Below are 19,762 nucleotides of genomic sequence, written 5' to 3'. Positions count from 1 at the left end.
TGCAGTAAATTAGTTGTTTTGAGGACAAATCCCTATGCACACATCCATATATCCAAAGGAAATCCTATAAGAGTGTGGCAACACTTCTATGGGGTGAACCCCAAGCAAACATGTCCAGAGGAAGAAGTGATCCTATTATGGCAATGAACTCATTTATATTGTTTGTATAATTTGTTTCCATCTTTAACCAATATTACTTTTGTATGTTCCAATTTCCAAATAACATTACAAGGTTGAAACCCAAGGATAAGCTATGTAGTCCATCCTAAATGTTATTTTGTTCAATAGGTCAAAATGGGCCAAACATGATTACAACAGAGATGACAATCCTGAAGGCAAACCTCTTCAAGCAAAGGTGGCACGTTCATGTAGGTCCTTAAGATGGCATGGGTAGCTTGCGACGTAGGCCTATGGTGTAGACTCTCCAAATTTTGTAATAAATTTGTTCACATCTTGAATAACTCATATTCGTTTTTGTGGCAGGGAATATACCCTTCTATTGGTACAATTTGGTTATATTTAAATATATACTTTCATGTAACGCGGGATTTCTTGATTATCATTTCTTGGTTATCTTATAGTGTAAGGACACCATGGAATTACAATGGAGATATTCTAAGACCATAAGGTTAGTAATAAGTATGGATATAATTTCTTGGAGATATCATAGTCTAATTTCAACATTGTTTCATATGAAGTTAGCATGAAGTTTTAGGAAAGCACATAAAGTTTTCTACGGTAACATGTCTTCTTTCCTAGTCAATCAATGCATGTATGAAAGTGTGCAAATGCAAAAGGAATTGGCCCTTATGAGCATGGAAATCCACCCAAAGTAAAGTGTGGGAGAAACCCTACATACCTAACACTAAAGGCATAGGGAATACAAGTTCTCATGCTCACCTCTTCCTGAGGTCTCATACTCACCATTTGTGGAATTTCAAGGCATACTCTATTATGAATCCCACCTATCGAGTCTTACAGGCCACCTCGTTAGTATGGGGCCATCATGCCATTCATAGGTGCCCACCATGTCACCCTTTATTCTAACAACACCTAAGACACATAGAGCAAGTTAGCTTGGAGTGAGATTATTGTTGTGTGTGACGAGATGTCTGAGCCCATAAGAACCATCGAGATCATGGTTTGTGCTGCATGGACATATGATATATGACCTCCTCTTATCTTTACTAACGTTAATGCAAGAGCGATCTATGAGTTGGGAATTTAGGGATGCTCACTGCTAGCAATAATGCTATCGAGAAGGAACTCATTGCCACTGAGAGTTTATTCCCACATGAAATGACTGAGAAGCCCTATGACATCAGGAGGGGCAAAAGTCAAAAAACCTTGAAACTTGTGTAGGAGGCAACATGTGCCATGCACAATAGTCGGTTGCCAAAATGCCATCTATAGGTGTGGGATTTTGCCCAAGAGGCCCATGCCAAATTTATAGTCATGGAGGGCAAATAGTATGGTAGCCACACCAACCAACAAGACCCAAGATGTTCTCGATCATCCCCTTTGGTTCGCTACATGACATGCTTGCGAGACTTGTTCATTAGATGGTGCACTCATAGTCATCCCAGAGATCGTTTGGTTTTCTTGCCCAACAATAAGCATTGCAAAACCACTTCCATTTAGATACTCGCATGTAGCAATGGGCACGGTTCGTTTCGGTTCAGTTTGGTTTCTTGGCCTTGAAACCAAACCAAACTGTTTAAATTTGATGAAGCCATTTAAACCGAACCGTTTAGCGCCGAACCGTTTATGAAAATATTAGAACCAAACCAAATCGGTTTATCATAAATCAAAACCAAACCAAACCTCTAAACCTATAAACATTTAAACCTTCAAAACTTTTAAGCCAAACCACATAAGCCGAAACCGTGAAATTCAAAACCAAACCAAACCAAACCGATAAACTGCTAAACCATGAAATTCAAAACCGAACCGAACCGAAACCAAACTCGATCATAATATTTGAAACCAAACCAAATGGTTTATTTATCTTTGAACCAATAAATTGTTAAGCCATGGCTTAACGGTTCGGTTCGGTTTATTTATCATGCCAACATTGCAACCCTAGCTTGACATGTACGAGGGAAGATTATGTTCCAACAAGGATTGCTAAAGTGATCCTCATCAAACCTGAAAAGTGTTTCACCAAATTGTCATTTAGGACATACCCCCTCAAAGTTACTGATGTGTACATTGTAAAGAATTAAAATCTAATTCTATTGATGATCAAGTATATGTGCAATGGAGATAACTTAGAGTATATGTATGAGATTAGAAAGAGAGAGAGAGAGAGAGAGAGAGAGAGAGAGAGAGAGAGAGAGAGAGAGAGAGAGAGAGAGAGATGATGCACTATGTTATCAAAGGTAATGTATTAGCCAAATGGGGATAAATGACAAAAATTAATTCTATTGTATTACTCACCTAATACTCAAGGCCTAATTAATGATAATCAACACTAGATTCAAGGAGGTGTCTTGGTTTTTATACAACATTGTATATGTATTTGCTCTGAAGTCTATATAAGTCTATATTGATGGGAGACTAAGCAAACTGTAAATTTAGCAAAGGGGGAAAAACACCCAAGCTACCATAACAAGTTGCCTAGGCAAAGTTTAGGGGGAATTTTTGCTATTATGGGATTTAGGGTAAAGACGGTGGTTGTGGTTCTTCTTCTTTCTAAATGTGGGTTTTCGGTAGAGGGATTTCAAACATTGTCTTCCATGTAATGTGTTTGAGGGTTGCAAAGGATCATCAAGTCATACACGCTTGTTTGTCTTCAATCTTATTGAATTTGGTCCTCATGTCTACCTTAACCTAATCTAATTTTTATTATAATTGCAAGGTTTTATAATTGCCTTCTTGGTTACTTTCTTTTCCTCAACTGACTAAATCTAAGGGGATTGTAAATGCAAGTTTTATCGCCTTCTCGTCCTCGTTCCTTTTTTACTTTTCACACATTGTAATCGTTTTTCTTAATCTACTCAATCATTATTTTCTACTCATTGCAATAATATATTAGTGTTCTGAGTTAAAATTCTTTCATGAATATGAGTGTGTTGATTGTCTCGAATTGTTGCGCAAGTATCCTCATTTATGTATTAACCAACTGTATGGATCATATTAATGGAACCAAGCCTTGAGACTCCTACTGACAAGGCCCAGACAAAGACTCCTATTGACAAGGCCTAGTGAAGAGGACTCCTACTAACAAGGCTCTGAGAGGAAGACTCCTATTGACAAGGCTTAGAGAGAGGACCATAAAGCAACTCAAAATTCGGTGCACCATAGGCATTTTCAAAATGAGAATTCTTGTAAAGGGTCCCTATCATGCTACAATTTATTATGCATTAACGAATGTCATGTAATAATGGGCATTCCTAAAAAAGGGACAACATGAGCATGTTTTTATATACATTTGGGACTATATTGATATATGAATGGAAATATTAAGTCTCTAAGGGATTTAACATGTGGAAGTTCAAGATGTCCACTATGTCAGATTCTTATGAGCTCCTAAATGTTATGCTTTGTTAAGTATCAATTGGATATCTAACCTTCAATGCTATGGTCTAGGGATCCATTGAAGACCTCCTTATAGAAGTAGCATATTAGATAGAGGGCCTAACATATAATCGTAAATATATGTTAAGGAGTGTGTGGATAAGGGATGGGGGGTAGTTATAGAATAAAATAAGTTGAGGGGTGTGGAGTAGTTTAGGAATTTTAATTTTTAATGGGTGCTTTGGTTTTTGGGCTTGAGAGCTATGAAAATTGGTTTGATTTCTAGGCTCGACATCGATTGTAGGGCCGTTAATAGGTTTCGTGAGGTATTAGGAACTGGGTCTCAAGTTCAAGACATTGCCCCCACCCCTAGCAACAACTTTATGTGGATCAACATGCGATAGATCATTGAACAACAACATGAGATGCAACTCTAAAATTTGGTGAGACACGAGAATTGAACCTCATGATTTAGCACTCTCCATTTTGACCCACAATCATTGAATTCACCTTATCCTCTATGCAAGAAGAGTTTCCCCATTCTCCAAGAAAAATAATTTGGTGTGGCCATTTGAGAACCGAACATTAGGGTTCCTTTCAATGTCATGTTAATTAGACCCATGATGGAACTCACTGAAATTTATCATGTGGATTCTGGAACTCAACACAATCGAACTTGTTCTATGATGCAAAGCTCTTGCACATGATGGAACGCTTTTCTCCAACGCTTTTGTAAATCATCACGTATGCATCATTTTTTTGTTTCAATAGCCTTTTGTAGGTTTGAACCCTTGGCTCTTTCGTTATCATTGGCCAAATATTATTATTTGAGCCTTATCTTCTTCTTCTTCTTCTTTTACCGATGACAACTTCAACTAGAGCCCGAGCCACTCTACTTACATTAGGAAAACAATGGTTTTAGGGTGCTCGACCACACTTATCACCTTTGAGTAAAGGAGAAGAACAAAGATTGATGTCCCATACCACCAAATATTACCCTATTTTCTACTTTGGATCCAATTCTGTAAGTCGTTGGTAGCAATGTGCCCGTAACAATGAAATTTGTAATGCCTTAAGAATTCCCATAGAAATAGTCGAATATTGTCTTAAGGATGGATTTGGGGAGGTGGACAAAATATTGTCCCAATGAGGGCTTGTGAAAAAATCAGCTTCTGTAGGTGGATCAAACTATCATGGATTGGAGAAATGAGCTTGGATATACATGAACACAACAATGGACAATATGAAAGGAATTGTCATGTGCATATATGTATAGATGCAGGGAAGTCAAGTGCAATAAGGGAAGCCCAAACAAGAGGATGATTAGAGGAACAAAAGATTGAAAGTGGGACCTTGGAGAAGTAGATGAACGGACTCATAGAGGATTGGGAGGTCAGAAGAGCCCTCATGTGAGAGGAATCAGAGGATAAATAACATATATAGGAAGGATTTTAGGAAAGAAAATATAACTAGTCCTATGCACTTAGATTAGATTTCACAAAATTATACACTTCCATATCAAAGTTTACACATGATGTTGACAATCATGGTCATGACACATGCATTGTTATCTTCCTTCCCTTGAGTTCACTCTTAATGGGGATTACCCTTCCCTTTGTCCCTTGGTGCTGATTACTCTGGTACCACAAATTTCCTAGGACAATGATCATTGAATGGCTGGAGTAAGCATCATGCAACCATTAATTTCTAACCAGTTCATCTAATAAACCATTTCAGAATTCTTGAACCCAATTGGATGAAAGATAATTGCTTTTTAAGGTTTTTTATGGTATGTGTCCAATTTCCCATGGAGTCTTAGAGAGGTGACTTGAAATCATAATTTTTTTTCAATAAAGGGCATAAAGTTCAATTGACCTTCATTTGGTTTGAATTATGCTCTTAATGTCCTAAAGACAATGAACATTTTGTATTCATAATTTATCTATTTTAGTCCATTACCTTATTAGAATTTTTCCTCATGCACCTCAATTGCATAATTGGTGTCTTCTTACTCTTTGAGTTTGAAGCATACCAAGAACTCGTCTAAATCATGAATACATATACCAGTAACCAAATAGATTAGGACATCTTTGTGTTCCTCCCACTAGGCTCATGAAGTCTCTAGAAAAGCCGTTGTCTTTTGATTAGCTTGCATCTTCCTTGTTGGTAAATAATCCCAAAATCATTGATTTGATGCATGTTTGTACCTTACCTCTTGTCATTCTTTCATACAACTTTGCCTAGAGATTTTGTTGAAAGCCTTCTTTAAATATACAAAACAACATTGCAATGATCTACCTTCAAGTAAACTCTTCTCCAAATGTGCCCCATTGACAAATGAGGAACCCACAACCTGCTTGTCCTAGAACTATCTTATTGTGTTTTTCAACCCATTCACTTAGTTGATGTTCAACATTGTTGCCTCCAAACTTATCCATACAATATCCCACCATAATAATGTTATAGTTGGTGAGATGAAGTTGTTATTCACTCGTTTGTATAATGTCTCTTGATTGAGAGAGAGATGGTGATATTTTACCATCCTTGTGAGGTTGACCAGAGGATGTAACCACATGTTGTTCATGTTGTTAAGATTGTTCTTATGTTTAATGGTGATTTTTTGGTAATTAATGATTGAAAATATTGGTAGATGAACATGAAAGCTTCACATGACAGTGTGCAATGCTCCTTGTCCTCTATCTCCCAATTGAGGTAGAGAAGAGAAGGCTATGCATGTGTACACACCATGGTGATTCTAATGAAGTAAAATGCTTGAATCTAGTTGGGAACATGGATGACAAAAAGTAGCTTAGCACTAGGCACAAACCTAATAGGGAAAATGTTGAGACCAATAGAGTATGAGTTCAACTTGGACTTCATATCGATACTTGTAAATTGATGGAAGGATTTGAGAAATAGAAATATTGTAAATTGAACTCAAGTAATAGCCAAAATAAATAAAAATAGAAAAATGACATAGAAAGAGAGATCTTTTGCATGCACATGAGTGACTAATAATTGTGATCTATGAGACAAAACCTGACAAGATTCTACATTCACCACATTCATAGATTGGGGATATTTGAAGTTTTAACTCACACCTCCAAATGTATAGCCTTAGTAAATATATGAGAGAGATAGGTAAGTAGGTAGGCAGGTAGGTAGATAGATGTAAAGATTTATTGTCAATGTACACCAGAGAAACATATGCCATTTGTTGAGCTTAAGGCAAGGATAAACTTGCATTATCTCAAATTTGTTATGACCTTCGATGCTTACAATGGAAGCTACCAAGAAGAGAGACATATAAAAAGATATTACTAGTGTCATGTCAAGACAAATAAGATCAATGGGATGGGCCCGAGCTAAGAGAGATCGACGAGATATATATGATGGGATAAGGCCGGCATCTACGATGGGATAAGACCGGCCCCGTAGACGGAGAGAGAGAGAGAGAGAGAGAGAGAGAGAGACCAAAAGAATGTCGTGTGTGCAGACCCACCCCGTCCCCCTACATTCCGTAGTGGCTAGGATCTATAGCAAAAGGAGAGAGCGTAGTGTTGAGGTTCAGGCAGGGGGTGAGTGAACTGTGAGAGGTTGGATTAAGGAAAGGATCGAGCACCATTATGTGTGTGTGTGTGTATATATATATAAATATATATATATATATACAAAAAAAAAAATGTAGTCAATGCCATGTCTGTTTCTCTCTTTGTGTGAATCCCTTCTTCTGAAAAGAGCGTGTGTTAAGTTGGGAGGAGGAATCGAGCCCACGACCTTGTGGTCTAGCTTTTTAAATTGAAATGTAAAAACGAGCCATCCTCCTCTCCTTTTCACACCTTTTTTTCTCCTCTTTCTTTTCTCTGGTCGGGTTTCGTGGGGTCAAGCAAGACATCCACGTGGCTAGATCCTATTGGCCAGAGTGCAGGTTAGAGATTGGGATCCTGGATTTCCGACCAATGAGGGCGGGTTTGGGGGGGATCTCCGTAGGAACTGGTGGGGCCGCCGCTAAATTTAGCGGCAGACTGCGATGGGACGCTATGCAAGCTCGCGTTCACACGACGAAGCCCGCTAAACCTAGAAGGCGCCTTCAACGCGGGGCTCCGCTAAATCTAGCGGCGCTTTACTTGCGAGGTCCTCCTGACTCCTCCTCCCCCACCCAAAGACCTAGCAAGACCTAGCTCCTCCGCTAACGTTAGCGCGCCTCGTCATTTGGAGGGTGTATTAAAACCTCCTCTAAATTTAGCGGCTCATTTGGAGCTTCTCCTTCCCTGTTTCAACAGGAGACAGCTGTATTATACTAGCAGTACTCTCTCTCTCTCTCTCTCTCTCTCTCGTCTGTCTCTGTCGAGCTCTCTGGCTATGGCAATACCCCCACAGTAAAGTGTAAATTTCTCAGCAAAATCTATCTCTTCACTCTTCACTCTCTCTCTCTCTCTCTCTCTCTCTCCGACCCCTTCTCTCTCTCTCTCTCTCTCTCTCGCAGTAAATCTTTCTCCTCCTCCGCTCTCTTTCTCTCTCTACACTATCTTCTTTGTCTTTCTCTGCTCACTCCATGGCCTCCCCTACCTCTCTCCACTCCCCCCCTCCTGCCAATCCAATGCGGAGCTCCTGCTTCTGCATCTGCTTCTGCAGCCCGCCTTTCTCTGATGATCATGTGGCAGAGAAATTAGGGTAATTATGTAATTGATCTCCACATTCATTTTTCCTGATCTTAGCCCTCTCCCCAACTCTGATACTAACTCCATTTGATCTGATTAATTTAACCAATTGATTAATTAATTTATTGATTGATTCATGTGTGGATCTGATTAATTAAGATGAACTGATCAGATCGCCATAGCCAGGAAGCTCTGAGGCAGCTTCAGGGATACACAGAGAGAGAGAGAGAGAGAGAGAGAGAGAGAGAGAGAGAAGAAGAAGAAGAGAGAGAGGAAGAGAGAGGGAGGGAGGGAGAAACAGAAAGAAACTCATATCCTGCAAGCTCAACCACAGAGACGATAAATCCGTAGACATATCCCGGAACTCAGCGACAGAAAAAGAAAGAAGTAGAAAGGCATAGCCATGGATGCATACGAAGCAACGAAGCTGGTGTACTCGAGGGTACAGTCACAGGAGCCAGATATGGCGTCTAAAGTGATGGGCTACCTTCTCCTCCAAGACCAAGGCGAGCAAGAGATGTTCAGATTAGCCTTCGGCTCAGAAGCTCAGATCCAGAGCTTGATCGCCATAGCCAAGCAACAGATAATCATACAACAACAGTCCTCATATTCCTCCTCCTCCTCCTCCTCATCGTCTTCGTCGTCGTCTGCTTCTTCTTCATCATCATCATTATCATCGTCTTCTTCTTCATCTTCTTCTTCTGCGCAGAGCTCAGCTGATCCGCCATCGTCATCGCCACAGACTATACCTGCGAATCATCATCTCTCCCGACCTTTGCCTTCTTTCTTCTCGGCCATAACCTCGGCTCCCACACCGACTCCTCTTATTCTCCCATCCGAGCCTTTTCCTGCAACGATGACCACCATTACAACAACTCCTTCTGCAACAAATAGCTACTTATACACGGAGCATCCAGCTGAAGCCCTAAATTTCAAAGAAACCCTAAATCTCAGCTCGCAATCACCGTCCTATCACCATCACCATCACCATCGCCATTTCTCCTCACCCAATTTCATGACAGATCATAGCAGCTTATTCAACAACAACAATAGCAATTCACCGCATCCCCATCCACAATATCACGAGCTCATGTCCCCACAGCAGCAGCAGCAGCAGCAGCACCTGCACAGCCACCATCGTGAGGCGGCAGCCATTTCTCACCATCATGACATTATCATGCCTGCGCCGCCCCAGCACCATGACCTAATTTCGTCCCTATTGGCGGAGAAGCACGCGATCTATGGGAGCAACAGTAATAACAACCATAACCTGCGTGCTGCGGGCGGTGGCACCGGCACCGGCACCGGCACCGCGGCCATGACCCCACGGGCGAGCTACAATGTCTTATCCCTCTCGGATTCTCCGGATTCTTCCGCATCGGCGGCGGCATCGGCATGGAAGCCCTGCGTTTACTACAGCCGTGGCTACTGTAAGCATGGATCCAATTGCAGGTTCCTCCACGTGAGCACCCCCCCGACCTCGGCATCATCCGAACCCGGCTCCCCTTACTCCTACTCCTCCAATTCCAACTCTATTAATGCTGCCGCCTCAAATCCTCCTCCTCCTCATGTATTCTTCGGGCCACGCGATCACCCGAGCCCCCGCAGTGGCAGTGGCAGTGGCGGCGGAGGCAGCGATGATGACGGGATGTCCGTGAACCAGGGATCCCTGGAGAGGCTGGAGGGGGAGCTGGAGGAGCTCCTTCGGGGGAGGCGGGCACCCGTGTCCATCGCGTCCCTACCTCAGCTCTATTACGAGCGCTTCGGACGAACCCTCCAGGCCGAAGGCTACCTCACCGAGTCCCAGCGCCACGGGAAGGCCGGGTTTAGCCTCACCAAGCTCCTCGCCCGCCTCAAGAACACCGTCACGCTCATCGACAGGTACACATATACACATATGTATGTATATGTACACATACACTCACATACCACAAAAACAGGCACATTTGAATTACTCCTCCCCTCCCTTCACTCTTTTGAGCATTCTTTTGGAATATGTCTGATTCTTTCTGAGCATTTTCTTCTCTGATTCTTCCTTCCTTCCTTCTTCTCATCATGAGTCCTCACTCAAATACCGAATTGGTAAAACACAGACCTCATGGCCAGCATGCTGTTGTATTAGCTGAGGATGCCCTCAGGTTTACTGCTCACAGGGGTGAGCAACGGGATATCGACCATTTGAGCATTGCAAACTCCGCCGGCTCCCGTCAGATCTACCTCACATTCCCCGCCGAAAGTACCTTCTCGGAGGAAGACGTCTCCGGATACTTCAGGTCCGAAAACCTCCATACTCTATACTCATTTGCTCATTTACTCATTTGTTCATTTGCTCAATCTCAATGGATTGATGAATGTGGATTGATCAATCAATCAATCATTTGCCTATGAACTTTCGGTCGGATCGGAATCTCAATGTTAATCCGATCAGAAAAAGTGTTGATCCTAACCTAATTGACCCATCAGATCAGGTAGAAGTGGTTGTGGAAGACCAACACATCTGATCCAATCTGATCTGATGCAACCATTCATGGGTTTGATGTGATTCGATGACTTGTGGAATTCGATCCAATAGGTTGGTTTTCAATCCGATTTGATTTTGACAATCTAGGGATGATCCCTCTGATCCATATTGTTTGAAGTTAATCATGAGAGATTGTGGAGTATCAAAAGAATAATTCCAATCCGATCAGACCACCCGAGTGAGGGGTTCAATCAATCTGATTCAACCACTTTCGGGATCCCATCGCATCCTAAAACTAGGGACTTCGATCAAGTTTCCGTTTGCGCCTATACTGAATTTGCAAGCAATGGCGTATCGAAATTAACATCCCATTTTCTGTTTCTTTTCCTTTTTTTTTTGGGTTCTCAACAGGGGATATGGGCCTGTCCAGGATGTGAGGATCCCCTTCCAACAGAAGAGAATGTTCGGCTTTGTCACATTCATGTACCCCGAGACAGTGAAAGCCATCCTATCCAAAGGCAACCCTCACTACATCTGCGGGGCTAGGGTACTAGTGAAGCCTTACAAGGAGAAGACCAAGCACAATGACAGGTAACAATGAATTGGCTCTTTCACAATCTAACTTCTCAGCTCATGCTTCTACTCAAAGAATTCATCATTCTCTGGTACTGTATGATAATGGCTTCTTCTTCTTCTTCCTTCTGCAGTAATCGCCGGGTCGTGGAGAGGGATCACTCGAGGTTTCTGCCGAGCCGTAGCTTCGATAGCCGTGATTTCCCGCACTCCCCTACAGGTTCTTCTTTCTTTAACAAGATTAAACTGTCTGTGTCTTCTAAGTGTTCACTTACTTAGGCAATGATAATGCAAAACCTGACACAAAAATATCTCATATCCATTACCGCCCGCAGGCATTAACTTCCTGGATGACCACAATCTATTGCGCCGCCACATTAGCGAACAATCGTCTCTGGAAGCCGAAAGACTGCGTTTCATCGATATGCACTTCAATGATTCGCCCCAAATGTATATGGCAGGAGGGACGATGGCTCTGGGTCCGGCTTCACCAGCACCCATACAAGGCCCTCCTCCCTATGGCTATGGCTCCAATGGCCTTTCTTCATCCTCTGCTAGTGAAGGAGCCAAAGGAGCTGATGGTGAGTGTCTTCAAATCCATAAGAAGACATTGCATTGTATTGTATTGTATGCTAAACAAGCACAATGGTGCAGCATGTATTGTCTTGTAGAGAAGGTATTGCCTTATATACGTCCCTAACAAGTTATAACACCCATGACAAGTCCCGCCCATTGTGCATGCCCGCCCGCCCACCCACATACGATTTGAAAGCATTGTCTTGGCACGACGTTATCTTGGGCATTTAACGTGTAACTGTATTTCATGTAAATCCGATGACCCCGATCCATTCCATTCCATTCGCTGAAATGGATCCAAGGATGAATTCATTCCCTTGGAGATGTTGGATTGTCTTGAGTATATGAAGCATTCTAATTGCATTTCATCTCGTTCTTTCTGGTGAATGACAACAACACTCTTGTTTCTAGGGGCACAACAGAAGTCTTGCTAATGTCCACAAGCTTAAACAAGCTATGCCTATTCATTTCTAACCACCAGGGTTATATGTTGCAGACCTCAATAACATTCAAGTTTCTAGTGCGTTTGGCTACATTTTGGATGTCTTGGATGGGGATCCAAGTGAGAATGATGTACCAAACGATAAGTGGGACGATAGTGAATTGAGGTAGTATGGATTTTGTGTTCTGAGTATATGCACATTCAACTTTAATTCGAAAAAAGTGCTAATCTTAAATGTTTGGTTGGTTTCGACTATGTCTTTCCAGCAATGTGCACAATCTTCCGGACAACCTCTTTGCGAGCCCAAAAGCCAATGAAGAGCGGTCAAAGACTGAGATCGCCTTAGAAAACCCCATGACCTTTTCCTCAACTATGCCGTCTCTATTCTTACCTGATAGCCATGTCCCATCAGTCTATTCAAGTTTCAACGATGACAAGGAGTTGACATGCTGGATTTGCAAGGGTAACTAACCCATTATCCTTTTATATGCATATATATAGTCCATTTGATCTAAGATTACCCACACAGCTCATCTTGAACTTTGGCTAAAACCGTCATGTTTTTGTGAACTCGATCAGGTTTCATTATCGATCCGATTCGGCTTGATTGCAATCACATGTTCTGCATAAATTGTATATTGAAGGTAAGGGAAAGGCAAACAAGCATGTGTGAATGCAAGATTACCCTTCCATGTTGAGTGCTAAATTGTAAAGTATTGTTGCATGTTTTAAAAAACATCAAATTATACTCTTGGTCAATAACGGACAAAGTAATTATTACTCCAAAGTTTCCACATTAAGCATTCAGCATTCGTAGTGACCTCTGTAAATAATAATTACTTTTTCTCTCTCGTACTATGGTCATAAATTGATCATTTTAAAGGCTGGAAGGGTACAATGCCTTTGGTAAAATCATTCATAACAAAGGTATTTTTTAGTGCATGGATATATGAATGTGTGAATGCATGATCACATGTTTGTAACTTTATGTGTGCATGTGTGCATGTGTGCATGTGTATGTGTATGCATATGGGTGATGTCCATAACCCGTTATCTAATGGTTCATTGTACAATACCATCATGTCCGTCCACAGGTGATCCGAGTGTCGAAAGACGAATGCCCATTGTGCCAACGGCATATTGGGACACAAATCTTGCGACTTCTCGAGAGTCGAGGCATCCCAGTGATTGACCCATCTCTTACAAAGTCAAGATTGGCGGCCATCTCAAACCAGAAGATCACAAGTTGGTAGAGCTTACCCTCCCACCCAACCCCTAAAGAAGGGAAAGATAAAAAACCAAAAAACCGATGAAAAGAGGAAACAAGAAATAAAGAAAGCCAAAGTACTAATGAATGAGAGGACCTCAAGAAGTATATAGAGATACTTGTACACCACAATAGAAAGCAAAAGTAGGTTGGAACTCCTACCTTGCCCCACCCCACCCCACCCCACCCCACCCCCACAAAAAAAAAAATCACTATATATAAGTAAGTACCAAAGAAGAAGAAAAGAGCTAAGTTATTGGGTTATAAGGGAAGTAAAGAAGCTAAGTGTAAATATAGTCAAAAAGTTGAATTGAATGATGTAGCCTTATCAAAGAAAAAGAGGGTACAATATATATATATAGCTAGCTTTGATGTGTAAAGTTTGTACGCACATTTTGCATAGCTAGCATTGATGTGTGTTTGTGTGTAAAGTGAGTACCCCACATGCTTGATGATAGATGATGATAATACATTGCTTTTGGATATCTACCTCATAATATAGTGCATATATATATATATATGGATATTTGCCTCATAATAATACTATAAATGAAGCCATTGTAATTGTGGGAAATAATGAAGCTACCAAAGGTAAAAATGAAGAGGGCAGATAGGGCGAGGAGGGATTCAAACCCCATACAATGCCTTTTTCGTCAGGATAAATGAATGTCTTGCTATAGGAAGGCAACAAGTGATAGAGAAAGTCCAGCTAACTTTCCTCACTTATCTTAAAGAGCCCACCACAAGTGACAAAACACAAACAAAATGTCTCTATCTGTTTAATTTTCTTCCCCCTCCCCCGCTTGTTTTTCTTCTTCTTCAATTGGAGAGTCGTACCCATTTGTCAAACCTTAGAGCCCGGTATATTTTTCTTTCGTTTAGAAACAGGTGGCGTCTCATGAAGAAGCCTCTTGTTGTATAATTGTTCAATGGAATAGAATCTTCAAGTTAAAATTTTGATTTTCTTTGTGTTCCCAACTTTCTATGGGCTATTTATATCTGTATTTCCCCTTTGCACCATACATTCAATCAATGTGGAAAATGGGAAAAAATTAATCTCTAGAACTAACTTCCTAGTGTTCTCAACCTTTTTACGATACGAATTGGCTTGTTTTTGTTCTTTAAAAACTACACTTACAATAGGTTTATTAAACATGGGAACTGTCCACACCTTACATAACACATGTTTCGGAAGTGCGTAAGTTGCATACATGTCTAAAGTGATGGAAACCCTTAAACCTTGTTGAATAACTTTAGGATGACCTTTTCTTTCATATCCCTCATAATTTATGATGATAATGAAGAAACTACTTAAAGTTGTTAAGTATGGACAATATCTTCCCAAGTCAATTTATGTTATGTTTTTACAACCAAGTATAAAACGTGAGGGCAATTCCAACTTACATGTAGAAAAGAACCTGATTGCATAACATACTTTAATGTAATGGAGATGTCAACATTGAGGTCACAAAAGAAAATATTTGTCATCAATGTGCTGTAGGCTTAGGTTATATATACATATATATAATATCTCTTTTGAAAGCTTTGGATGACCATAATCAATAATTACCATATCATTGGATCAAGATCAATTGCCACCAAAATTGTAACTTCAGCATGAAAGTAGCGATGAAATCCACATAACCAAGGTTAGTTAAGATTGTGCAGGACATGTAATCGCTCCAACAATGCAATGGAGGAACATTGGGCCTATTGCAAGCATCGTATGTATGCACTTATACTTTGATGGGCTCCACATTGTTGGACATGAATGATCTTCATGTATTTATGTATATCCATATATGCACACGTATTCATTATAAAGGAAAATGGTTCTTGATGCGTCAAGTATAAACCTACATAAAATCTAAAACAATGTGAAGTATTTTCATAGACATTACTATGGAATACAAATAGCTTATTGGTATCAATGAAGTTCCTACTCTCTATTCTTGTTTTTTATTATATTGCATCTAAAGAAATGAGCTAATAAAGTGAAGATGTGGATTCCAATTCACGGGCACTAAAATTTAATTGAAAATGAAACATGCAAAATGAACAACTGTCGAGTATGCAATTTTAGACCCAAAAGTCCACACTATATGTTACATAATTATATTAAATGTTGGAAGTATGTGGAAGAAAAGGGAAAATACCTTTAGGTAGTCAAAGATTACTTTTAGCTAGTTTCTTAAAACTTTCAAGGTAGTAAGTAGTCTTGGACTACTTTCCAATATCTTCAAGCTTCAACCATAAAAGTAAAAACTAGATTACAACTTCAGACTTCAAGCATAAAAGTCAAAAACTAGTTTATAGCCGATTGCTCATATGAGTGGAGTCGTGTACATTGGAAGGTTCCTTAATGGTGCAAGTTGACTCCAAGTTTATTTGGGAAAAGCAAATCTAGATTTAAGGAGAAATTTTGAGGTTATGGAATTCCAATAGCTACTTTTGGGCCCACATATACCTCAAGATCCAAAAATTTAAGCATAACGTGCCCATTGGTTATTGTTTTCTCCCAAGAACTAATCTGTTTTATTAGTTGATTTGAAGAGGTGCGTGTTTCTCCAATGTTGCACGAAGGTCATACTTGAGATGTGAATTCAAAATATATCTAGTTATGGTGGATGATGAAAGTGCAATGGGAGATCTTGGGAAAGTGCGTAGGCAGAACGTGTCATCCTCATCCCATGAAGTATTAGGCAATTAACCAATTTTTCTACTAGTGTTTATCCTTAGTATGTTAGGTTTTATTACCTAAATCACTTTGACAAGTTAAGCCCTAGATTTGGGAAAACCAATTAGGAGGGTGGTAAGTTTGTTGGTTGTTGCCAAAACCATGGAGGATGTGAGAGCAACTTGTGAATATGTGGATTGCTCCTATTGGTGTTGCTGTCTAATTTTGCCTTTGGTGATCTCATGTGGCCTTAATGCTTTACTCACACAATATAGGATACACACATGGGGAACGGGTTTTACATGTGCTCCCATCCATTGTAATACTCCTTTTCATGTAGGTTACTTTCTTCTAAAAGAAGTGGTCTATACATATGGTGGAGTTATGGTCCCGAATGTCTAATTGAGATACAAGTGTGGGTGTGACAATAATCACAAAAAGTTGCAACTTGGTTCAAAGAGAGATATGGTTGTTCAAGCATAATCCCCAAGTAGAGCCACTCCCAAACATAGTTCATGGGTGCTTCTCCAAATATATAGTAATTCCCCAACTTTCTAGCTCACATTACTAGGATGTTCCACATCGTCACTTAAGTTTTTCCAATATTCAACATGAGATTTTGTCTTATCTAAAACCCCACTTTCGTTTTCTCAAGATTCAACATGAGATTTCTATTTGGCATGATGAGCATCTAGGTGCTTTAGAGAGATGTTAAACACTTTAGAAAAAATATAACCACGAGTTTTTATTATTGTCTTTGGATGTCAAATATAGCCTATGAGACAAAAAATATTGCATTTCACGTAATACATCCAAAAGAGAGAGAGAGAGAGAGAGAGAGTATCATCCACTTCTAGTGAATTAAGACATATGTATGAAGTATATAATAGAGGAGAGAAAATTGGGTTTCGAACCCAAGATGTAGTGCTTATAGTATAACAACTTACCAATAGGGTAAGCTAATTACAAAAGAAAAGATAAACATAATTTTCAAAATGTGATTTTTAGTGTGATTGATGTGCTAACAATCTTATTAAAACAATTTGAGGTCACACTTCTAAATGTTTATTGTGAAATGATTAGTCTAAGTGTCGTAAATGAGTAGTTCTACTAGCATTGTTATACATATTATTGGATGATTCTTTAACATCTTACTTCTCAAACTAAATATGATAGAAAAATCATATAAATATTTTAGAACTCCTTGTACGCATTCCATTAATGAAGAAGAAGGCGTGTGTGAGTGTCTCTCAATCGGTCAATGCAGCCTATGAGACCAAAACAATATACTGTATAAAGCGACTACAACTTACAATGCACAAATTATAAAAGTTTGAAAATACTTCATTGTGGTGCCATTACTTGGAATATCTATATTCTAATGTCACATAAGGATTCTTTAACATGAAAACCTATAGAAATGAAACTTGTAATGGCCTTCGTTTCACATGCATTACATGTTTATTTCAAGCCTTACCTTGGGCAATTTGTCTCTCACACCACGACATTAACCAAGCAAGAGGAACCGCTTCACCTAGAGGTAATATTTTCTACCAATACTCCCTCAATCACATAATGGTGGGGTGTAAGTGTAAGAAAAATGGAAACATTACTTCTCTCACACCTAGTTCAAATGCCAGTCTTAAGAAATGTGAGACTTCCTATTGAACAAGAACATATACTCCCCTAGTGCGAACCTGCATAAGGTAGAGAGAGATCACAATGATGTTGAAGATCTATTATTGTTCTCGAGAAACTACTAACATGACCTATGGAGTTTGGTAAATGTGTTGTAAGAGTCGTTATGTTTACAAAAGTTTGTTCTAGTGCTTGAACAATGAGCAAACGCAAGGGCCTAATAGGCGAGGATCTTAGTGAGTATTTCTAGGATTGGTATGAGATTGATGCATCAAGTGATCGAGGGTGGAAATTATTCTCAAATAGTCATAAGCTTCTAGTCAAAATGTAAAGTGTTCTTCGTGATCATTGTTTTGGTTATGTGAGTTTTTAATCTTAAAAATGGCTACAATGCGGGTTCCCAACCAAGAAGACCTAGATATTGAACATCTTAGTTTTAGCATACATTGGAGTAAGTCCTTCTAGCATATTTTTGGAACATAAACATACATTTGGTTGCTCATTGAAGAAGAGGATTATTGACACAATTTCCTTGCTTATTCGTTCCAGATTCTTTAATTGGAGTGTTCACTCTCTACCCCATTTGTCACAATAGCTAATATTTTGGTGCCACATCATTTGCACATTCACCTTTTCGTGTAACCAGCCTTGATTTCACACCATGTTACGTTCGTGGTTTGTTCGCCATTTTGGTTGCCTGTCCACACCTTAGTGTTGATGCATAGACAACCCATTTTCTACACAACATCAAATTTAGCTCAAATGATCTATTTGATGTATACTTTGCGGCATGTTAGTGCAAGGTTTATATGTGACGTGCGCAGGCAATGCAAATCCATTTGCATTGTCTCCGAGCGTATGTTCGGAGAGTCACTGTGTTTCTCTTCTACCATTTCTTGCTCATTTACTACAACATTTCTCTAGTGTGTAGTTGTCCGGACAAAACTCATCAGAGTGTGAACACCAAGCGGACCTTTCTCTTTTCTAAAAATAGCTTCAGCCCTCGGTTTTAAAATTCTTGTCTCTGCTTCTTCCGTGTTCTGAGCTCGAGCTCGAGCTCGAGCTCGCCATCGCCTTCGTCCCCCGATCGTTTTTCATGCGATTCCAGGTTCCCTGCTTCTTTCTCTCTCTCACCATTTGAACCTTTCATGTTCTTTTTCCCACGCTAAAATCTGTTCTAGATTCTCCACTCTGATCTTCAAACACCATAATATGTTTTTGTTCTTCATCATGAACGATATATCTGATCATATTTCTGAGAACATTCTTATTATATATCTTAACAGTGGTTCCTGTGTTTAATTGTATGATCTTGATGATCGAGCAATATGACTTATAGGTATATATATTTTGAGCTTCCTTGTAAAATGTACCTGTTGAAGATCATGTAGTCATAATATACACAGATTGATTCATTCCATACTTGTCTCTACTGTTATTGGATTTAATAATAATTGCGCATGATGGATTTGATCAGAAGTAGACTTCCAGAATTAGGCAACTGATATCAGTGGATATGGCCCAGTCTAGATACGTCAATATATATTCTTCCATAATGTATTGAACAAATTTGAATTGTTAACAAGGTGTCCATTTGTTTGTTCTATCCTTGAGTTTGCTTTTCATTTATGACATGTATATTTGTGAGAATCTATGTTCTGTGTGCAGGAGTGGTGAACTCTCAAAGATTTAGAGATTTCTGTTCATTCTTCAGTTAGCATAACCTGTGTGATGCTCATGTCTGCGAGAATTGATATTGTAAATTCCAAGAAAGTTTGATAATTGTTATCTTTAGTCCCGAGTTAGATTGAGAATTGATGTCATTGTTTCCAAGTAGGAATGTATTCATTCCGAGATTTGTAGTCTTAAGTTTCAGATATTATATACTGTGGCATCCGGCGAACCGGCGTCCGGCGACTAGATAAATAAATATATAAATACAAGGGGC

At 39.7% G+C, this 19,762-nt stretch overlaps 1 protein-coding gene across 2 annotated transcripts; it reads left to right on the top strand.

Moving 5' to 3' along the window:
• Window positions 1-7,978: 7,978 nt before the first annotated feature.
• Window positions 7,979-14,462, top strand: LOC147865671 (zinc finger CCCH domain-containing protein 53-like). 2 transcript variants are annotated; one of them, XM_087318539.1, is made up of 10 exons: window positions 7,979-8,193; window positions 8,353-10,061; window positions 10,241-10,453; window positions 11,053-11,232; window positions 11,349-11,434; window positions 11,550-11,795; window positions 12,287-12,398; window positions 12,499-12,695; window positions 12,812-12,876; window positions 13,327-14,462. In XM_087318539.1, exons 2-10 carry the CDS (start codon window positions 8,584-8,586, stop codon window positions 13,483-13,485), a joined length of 2,736 nt encoding a protein of 911 aa, XP_087174665.1. In that variant the 5' UTR covers window positions 7,979-8,193; window positions 8,353-8,583; the 3' UTR covers window positions 13,486-14,462. The 2 variants fall into 2 exon arrangements, with proteins under 2 accessions (XP_087174665.1, XP_087174666.1); XM_087318540.1 differs by having other exon boundaries at window positions 7,980-10,061; window positions 10,274-10,453.
• Window positions 14,463-19,762: the final 5,300 nt, after the last annotated feature.

Source organism: Azolla caroliniana, unplaced genomic scaffold (assembly GCF_043228905.1).
Source record: "Azolla caroliniana isolate FFs.n. ecotype wild unplaced genomic scaffold, voAzoCaro1.0.p SCAF_4, whole genome shotgun sequence".
Lineage (NCBI taxonomy): Eukaryota > Viridiplantae > Streptophyta > Polypodiopsida > Salviniales > Salviniaceae > Azolla > Azolla caroliniana.
Note: the sequence above shows the minus strand (reverse complement) of the source record. Positions and strands in the feature narration are given on the sequence as shown.